Raw genomic sequence first — 8753 nt, forward strand, 5'->3', positions numbered from 1 at the left:
GAACCCTAGACCTGTTCGAACTTGAAAACATGCTTTACCATTGGATTATAATACAGTTTGTCACACTAATTTATTTATTCTATGATCACTTTAATTCATGCTTAACATGGCCAATTATTTTTACGAGTCATTTACATTCCCATTAATCACTTTTCTTGAAGCATATGAGAAATGTCCCTCCTTCCAACTTCCAAGGAGCCCCAAAAGTAGAGATGAACATTTGTCGGATTTCAATCCGATCCGGATCGGTTTTTATCTGATCTGGTTTTTTTTCATAGAAAAAAAACCGGTTTATAAAATAACCGGTTCGGTTTTTAACCGGTTTGGAGGGCCGGATATCCTAACCGGTGTAATCGGTTTCGGTTTTAAAAAAACCGGTTTTTTTAAAAAACCGGTTATAAAAAAACCGATTTTAATATTCCAGATTACTCATAGGGAACCGATTCCCCCCAAGGGGGTACCGATTCCTCACTGAATGGTTTGGCTCCGAGATTTCCAGAATGCTCGGAGGGAACCGATTCCCCCATAGGGGGTACCGATTCCCCCCTATTCAACGGTCGAAATATTTGAATTTTACACTTAGGGAACCGATTCCCTATGAGAGGGTACCGATTCCCTCACGCTCCAAGCATTTTTATTAAATGTTTTCACACTTAAACGGCTATATTATCTTCATTAATTATCACTAACGTTCAGAAGTGATTCAAGGTGTATTTAAGCAAGCTTAGAAGCCATTGATCAAAGACAAGAAACATCAAACAACTAGAATCAAGAGAGAATCAAAGAGAAAGCATCAAACCTCAAATTCGATAAATTCAAATACTTAATTGAAATACTTAATTAACTCAACATAATTGAAATACTTAAATACTTCCAAGTTTGATAAATTCAAATACTTAAAAACTTCCAAGTTCGATAAATTCAAATACTTAAAAACTTCAAGTTCGATAATTGAAACAAAGTTTACGATAATTGAAATAAAGTTATAAAATAAACTACATTGCCATCTCTTCTTCATCATCTTCGCCTTCTTCGTTTGGAGGGGATATTCCAAGTTCGACTTCTTCAATGTGTAAGTTTGCTTCCAAATCGGCATCAATTGCATCTTCTAGGGTGGTGATATGTTGCTTACGAGCCGCTCCATCCAAATAATCCTTTAAACAAATGCATACTTCCACCGACTCGGGACTTAGTCTTGATCTCCGTTGCGATATAACCCTGCCACTAACAGAAAAAGCGGATTCCGAAGCTACCGTAGAAGCTTGGACGGTTAGTAAATCACGGGCCATGGCGGCTAGAATCGGAAATTGTGCTTCATTTTCTTTCCACCAAGCCAAAATATCCAAACTTTCAAACTCTTCAAATGTCATTTTTGATAGAAAATCGCATGACATATAATTTCCCAACTCGCTACTTGGGGTGGTAGTACGTGATCGTTTGGATTGGGAATTTACAAGAGTGTTAAAAAGATTCAAATTTATGTTACTTGGACGTCTACTAGATGATTCCGCATTCATTCTCATTTGATCGTGTATTACACTACTTGATCCGTATTTATTTAAATAAATTGCAAACATGTCTCGAAAACATTTGTTAAAATAATTTATTTGGTTTTGGACAAAGTTGGGTTCATCATCGGTTAGATTAAAAGAAAACGCAATTTGTTCAATTAGTGTTTCAACCCCACCAACATTTAACGTTGGGTTTAAAGCGGCGGCACAAGTAAAAATAGGGGGAATCTCCTTAAAATATTTTAAAAGTTTTTCCTTCATTGCAAAGCCAATTTCTTGAAAAACTTCGGTTTCAAATTCAAAGTCATTTAGTCGGGTAGCCAACAAAAATATTTGATTAAGAACCAACGGGCTAGTAGGGTAATAAACACCGGATAAAAAAGTTGTTGCATTTTTAAAAACCTTAAGCAAATCGGTTATTTTGGCTATAGTTTTCCAACTCGAATCCGGATAAATGTTTAAGACATGACCCCTCTCGAAAAGCCGATCGTGAAATGTTTGCAATGTTTCCCTTTACCTTAAGGCAGTATGCATCATCATCCAAGTTGAGTTCCAACGAGTTGGACAATCCAAATTAGGACCCAAAGCTTTTTTATTAACGGACTTACAAAATCGTTTATAATCATTTAGTCTTTTGTTGTTGTTACAAAGAACCGATTTTATCATTGTTTTGAATTCTAATCTAATCAGCTCAATAACCTCCAAACCGGCTTGCACGGATAAATTAATTATGTGTGCAACGCAACGGGTATGAAAAAACGCACCGTCTAAAATCGGTGAAAGTAATATTTTCAATCTTGGAACCGCGTTTGTATTATTCGATGCATTATCAAAGGATATAGAAAAAACTTTATTTTCTAATTTATAAAGACAAATTACCCTTTTTAAAAGTGTAAATAAATTAACACCGGTATGCGGCTCACCGAATAATTCAAACGCGATTGTTCTTTTCATCATTTGCCAATTATCTTGATCTAACCAATGTGACGTAACGGCTAAAAAAGAATTTCCGGTATTATGAGGGGAACTCCAAACGTCACATGTAAGCGACACACCATAACGGTGTTCTTGGAATCCTAAAATCATTTTTTCCCTCGCCGTACGCCACATTTTTATAGCATCTCTTCTAAGGGTAGTACGACTTACTTGAGTATAACGTGGTTGCATTAGTTGTTGAATTGTTGTCGTGAAATCTTCATCATCAAAGTGGTCGAACGGCAATGCTTTTGTAATCACGAACTTTGTAAACGCTTCTCGTAATTTTTCGTTGTCGTAAACAAAAACACCACCTTGCGGTGTAAGATTTGATTGACTAGGATCCGATCTTGAGCGAAGTGCCTTGCATGATTTTGTCAAATGGTTCTTCAACGTTGTGTTTCCTTCCGATGCAAGAAACTTTAGACAAAGTTTACAACGCGCCCTCCTCGAGCCATTTGACATCTCACATAAATCGTAGTGATCCCAAATGTCTTTGTTTCGAGTGTGTTCGATCACTCTCACGACTTCAAGGTTTCCCCCGACGGAAGATTCAGCCGTGTTACTCATGATGAACAAAAAATTACAAAAGTAAGATTTGAGAGATGTTTAAGTGTTGTGTAATAAGATTTGAGGAATTTGTAATCAACCAAATACATCCCCAACCTATTTATACATGTTTAGGGTGGTGAAATGGTAATTTTTTAAAGAAAAAAACGGTCACAAAACCCCCCAACGGCTAGTTTTTTAAACCCATACCGTTTTTTTTTCCGGATAAAAACCGGTTTTTTAACCGGTTTTTTTCAAACCGGTTTTTTATCCGGTAAAAAAACCGGTCTAGGTTTTTTTCTCCAAACCGGTTAAAATAACCGGTTTAAAAAAATCCGATCCGGTTAAAAAAAACCGATTTTTCCCAAAACCGGTTTCGGATATTTTTTTCGCAAAATCGGATATTCGGATTTTTTGTGCACCTCTACCCAAAAGTAAGGGTAAATCACTTTCCTTTTTCATCACTAAAAAAAGTTCAAGTATTTATGTTTCAATCACTCAACATTAAAAGATTTTAGTTTAATCATTTGGATGTTAAATCAAAACAAGATGACATAATTTTTTTTATGTTCATGTGGATTGTTTTGTTGGAGTGAAAGTCATGTGTAATTCCTTTTATTTTCTTAATTTAATTATTATTCTTTGATATCTTCTTCCATTAATTAAAATATTGATGAATTCGTCTTATCATCCTCAATTATCGTATCAATTTAGGTTTTTCAAAAATCTTTTTAAAATTCAATCCAAGATTCAGGAAAATTATACTTTAATCTATAATTTCATTACTTAATTTGCATGAAATCAGGATATATATTTCTTTTCTTCTACCTTCTCACTTTTATACGAATGTTACATGCCATTTATAGTTTATTTAGAAAATTTATATATTATATAAAGATTTTATTTTCTAAATATTTTAAACTCGTATTGAAATTATATTTTAATTTACCAATAAAAATGACAGAAAACGTAACTGAAGGGGAAACCATCTTTTGTTTCAAATATTTTTCCAAAAGTAAAGAAAGATATCATCGTTTTCTTTCATGTGTAGTAAAATCCTGCCATCTACTTGTTGCTTTGTTAATGATTGTGAGCATCTCTTTATTTTCTAATATCAAAACAATCTAATAGGAAAAACAAAATACACACATCATCAGTCCCCTCCAAATCCCATAAAAAAAATGCACTTTTTTATACGTTTGACATTCACATGCACTCCCTATACTGATGAAACAACATCAAACTTAGCAGCAACCTTGACTGGTTCATTTCTGGTAATAACTGCAGCAATCATGGGAGCTATTTCCTAAATTCATGACCCACAAAAATGAAAATGAAAAACAAAGAAAACCCGGTGGCTACATACACATCTACGGTTTCTTTCACCCGCCAAACTCAACTGGGAAAATATATTAGCATAACAACCTGCCAAACTCAACTGGGTAAATATATTAGCATAAACGTCTAAAAAGAGGTATAATTTAGAGACGATCCACATACCCCCGTGGCGTCCATATTAACCTTCAACTGATGGAAACAACACATGGAAGCTCGAGACAAGGCTTAATATCCTTACAAATAAAGCAGGCATTATAACCAGAAAATATTAGCAAAGCTGTTAAACAATACCCCCCTTAGAAATAAAACGGAATAGCAAAAATTGTTGGGCACCAGCTGCTGGAAATGCACGAGAAAGGAACCTTAGGAGGACATTAGTTATCAGACATAAACAGAAACCAATAAGCATTCATCGAAAACAAAAACTTATTCCTACACAGCACTGAATATTTAATGCTAGAAAAATTTTGAACAGCCTTTTCCAGAATGTGGCTTCATCAACTTTAGCCAAGTATCTGCAAAGTTCATAACAGTACAGCAAGGTTAAAGATGTGAGTTCCAAACTTCCAACAAGGTTATGGCAAGAGGTAAGAAATCAAGTTCAGCTCCAAGAAACATCAGTCCTGTAAAATTTTACAATGATAACAAAGGAAAAGGTTAAGAAACATAAACATAAAAACAACAAACTTGGCAGATAAAGTTGGTAGATTCATATGAGAAACCAAAAAACATAAAGGGCATTTTCACATAGGAAAATATACCATGAGATCCAAGCATCATCAAATCCATCACCGCACTATAATGTTGCATAATTATGATCTTAATCAGGTTCCAAATTCCAAAGATTATCAGACTTTTTTTAATGGCATAATGAAGCAATAAAAAATAAACAAGTGAAACCCTGATGAATTGCAAGAATTCCTACAACTTTCAAACAATTTTAAGACTTAAAAAGACTGTGTTGAACACTTTTTTTCTTCTCAAATATATAAAAGTCAACTGAGATTTCCAAGATAAAGAGGCAGATGGAAAAAATGCAAAGTTAATGGTGCAAGGAATGAACTTAAGAAACATTCGGTCAAAAACCCTTATTAACCCTGATCATGTGCCGATTTTAGGTCAGTTTCTTCTTCAACATACAATATGCCAAAAATGAAAAGAAAAGTTACTCTCAATGGTAACTTGAACTTCCTACCCTTTTCAGTGTCTTAACCCTATATTTATATGAGCATTTGCATTCCTTTCACATAAAGGAGAAGATTAGAAACACATTATGTCGCTTAATTTTTTTATTAGTAACCCAAATCTAACAAGCAGCAACGAAAAAAATTGCATTTACAAATAAGCAGTTGGCTTATATGGTTATGACCAGAACCATATGTAGCACTGCTACGGATCTTCAGATGGTAAGGTGGTGGTTTATCAAAAACGAAACCAAAAACTAGAAGAAAAAAAAAGCATATGGCCATAGAAGAAACAAACATGTCTAACCCATTACCTTGGCATATAAGTTTAAATGGAGTATCTGCATCACTTCATCTCCGCCAAGAACTTCTCATACTCAGCATCTGCACCATAGGTTGCATTCTCAGCAGATGAGACTGCTGGAGGAAAAGGAGGGTTTGGTGCCCAAGGCACATTACCAATGCTCTGGGAATGGTCTGCCAAAGATGTAGGTGCTGGAGGAAGGGGGGGAGGAACTGCACTGTAATAAGAAGAGTAACCTAAGGAAGATGTTGAGTATGCTGTTTGTGAACTAGGCAGTATTGCAGTCATTGAGTTTCCATATATATTTGTAGAAACAGCAGGGGCAGAGGTACTGATTTCAGGTTGCACTCCAGGTGGGAAATTTTGTGGCATTTCACTACAAGTCACAGGTGGAGGTGGGACACCTGGGGGAAAAGTCTGTACATGTGGGGGATATTGCAAGCCATAAGGTGGCATAGGCTGACCTGCAACAGGAGGATACATGGTTGATCCAGGAGGAGGCGGAGGAGGAGCATAAGGTGCATAGGGGGGAGGAACTGGTGGTCCCCATGGAACCGAATTTGCGGCATAATTAGCAGGAGCAATATTATTAAGCGGACCTCCAGTTGCAAATTGCTGTGATGGATAGGCACCAACTGGCTGACTAGAAACAAGGCCAGTGGCCACTGATTGTGTAGGAGGACCAGGAGGCACAGCAGGTTGAGGTGGCTTGCCAGCAACTCTCACAGCAATGGTTCTTCCTTCTAGACGATAACCATTCATACTCTTAATGGCATTGTTTGCCATGTCAACATTGGCATACTTCACAAAACCATAGCCCTTACTCAGTCCAGTAACCCGGTCCTTAATTACCTTTGCCATCACAATATCACCATAAGATGAGAACAAACTGATCAAACCATCGTCATCAAGATTGGGAGGTAAGTATCCAATGTACAAATTAGTATCATCATAGTCCTTAGGAGGCTTAACAGCATTGAACCCTAAACCGGGGTGTGCATTTCCACTGTTGCTAGCCCAAGGAGGATTGCTTCCAGAACTAACAGATGAAGAGTTTTCCTTGCTAGCAGAATCAGGAACAGTACCTCCTAACTCGGCCAAGAAATTCTGGTATTCATCATCCATTTTCTTCCCTGTTGTTCCTTTCATTGGACAATCAATTGTTGGATGCCCGCCATCTCCACAAATCTTACATAAAACATCACTCTTAAAAGTAGAAGTGCGTGAAGGACATGCATACTGACGATGACCCGCCTCACCGCACAATCTACAATACTCTTCATCTCTTATCGTTCCATTCAAAGAAGCTAATTCCCTCAACTGTTGCCTCTTATGCTCGTTCAAAACTTCATCAACAGGATGCAAGAGCTTTTCCAACATTGCTGCAGCAGCATCAAGTGATTCTTGGGTTTCAGCCTCAACTAAAACATGCAAGTCCTCGTTCTCAGAAGGATCAGGTTTCATATCCCTCTTCTGCTGAAACCTACCTTCCTTTACAGAACCTTTACCCCGAATTACAATCTTCGCACCTGTTTCCTTCTCCATCCTCTTTTGAGTATTCCCTCTTGGTCCGATAATCAACCCGATAAAATTGTAACCTGGGTATTCTTTCATCGGTATATAAAGCTTCTTGTGAAGCTTAGGTGGCCTATAGTCTGCCGGCGGCTTGAATGCTGGATTCTTCTTAAGAATCTGAGATATAATTTCCTGCCTCTCTCTGTTCAATCTCTCTCTAGCCCTATATTCTCTGGTATTAATCCTAATCCCCATATTATCATATATAGGTTCAGGAGAAGGTGACCTAGCACCCTCAGGCCTATCATCCAAAGGTAATCCAGACTGCAACATTCTACTAATCTCTAGCAACCTACTATTCAAAGCCTGGATCTCAGGGTCAAATTGGATACCTCCAGTGAAATCTTTCATGAAATCAGGAAGCTGAATCACCGGCTTAGGCTCATCATCTGCCCATCGGGACTTCCTCTTCTTGTTCCCACTGCCTGTCTCACCATTCCCGCTCTGTTTTTCGTTCGAATCCGAAGGAGGGTCCCAACGGCTCCTCCTCCGCCTTCGGCTAGTGGTTTCCTCTTCTCCGCCAGAACAATCCTTATCGGTGGTGCCGCTCTGCGTGTTAGTTAACCCATTTTCCGATAGCAGGGGCTTATGAATCTCAGGTTTCGATGAAGAAACATTGTTGATAGTGCCGGATCCGGCTTCGTAATTAACCTGGCTACTTTTTTTTGTCATATCCATCGTCAGGAGCAGATCCTAGGGTTTTGGAATGATCTGATGATAATGCCTCCGAAGGCGTCGCCGGCGGCGGATGAGGATGCTGGTCGCATGAATTGAGGGTTTGAGCAGAATAGGTTTGGGGATCGTTTAGGTTGGCGTGGATAGAATCCATTGCAAGCCAAGCAAAGTAGGGTTTGAGTTTCGTTCGAAGAACAGCGAGAGAGAACTCAGAGAAGAAATTTGGGGGAAACTGAATTTCTGTTTCGAGGTTGGCATTTATCATTTATTTATAATTAGAAAAATAATTCAATAATAAACAAGGTAAAATATCTAAATGTTCTCTATTTTGTTTGGGTAAAGTAATCTAATTATTAAAAGTTACAAATGATTCTTTAATTATAAGATCTAATTTTTGTTAAGTCTTTTTATTATTAAAAGTTATAAAATGATCATTCAATTATTTACATGTTTTAAATTTGTCAATATTTGTTTAAAAAATTAATTGTTGTTTGATCTAGACGTTAATCTATTGCATGATATATGATATAATGATGTCTACTAGTATCGTTGTTGCTTTCAAGCACTATATCGACGATATAATGTTTCAAACAGTGACTCGATGATATAATATAATCGGAGAGTAGATCAATAAAATATAGC

The 8753-nt window shown here is 37.1% G+C and overlaps 1 protein-coding gene across 1 annotated transcript; it reads right to left on the reverse strand.

Annotated features, from left to right (window-relative positions):
• Positions 1–4598: 4598 nt before the first annotated feature.
• Positions 4599–8350, reverse strand: LOC120140105 (splicing factor-like protein 1). The gene is given in 3 exon segments (XM_039155143.1): positions 4599–4996; positions 5872–8094; positions 8096–8350. Coding segments are annotated over 2 exon segments (2361 nt in total). The 5' UTR covers positions 8266–8350; the 3' UTR covers positions 4599–4996; positions 5872–5903.
• Positions 8351–8753: the final 403 nt, after the last annotated feature.

The sequence above is a fragment of the Hibiscus syriacus genome, unplaced genomic scaffold, assembly GCF_006381635.1.
Source record: "Hibiscus syriacus cultivar Baekdansim isolate YM2019G1 unplaced genomic scaffold, ASM638163v2 tig00110782_pilon, whole genome shotgun sequence".
Lineage (NCBI taxonomy): Eukaryota > Viridiplantae > Streptophyta > Magnoliopsida > Malvales > Malvaceae > Hibiscus > Hibiscus syriacus.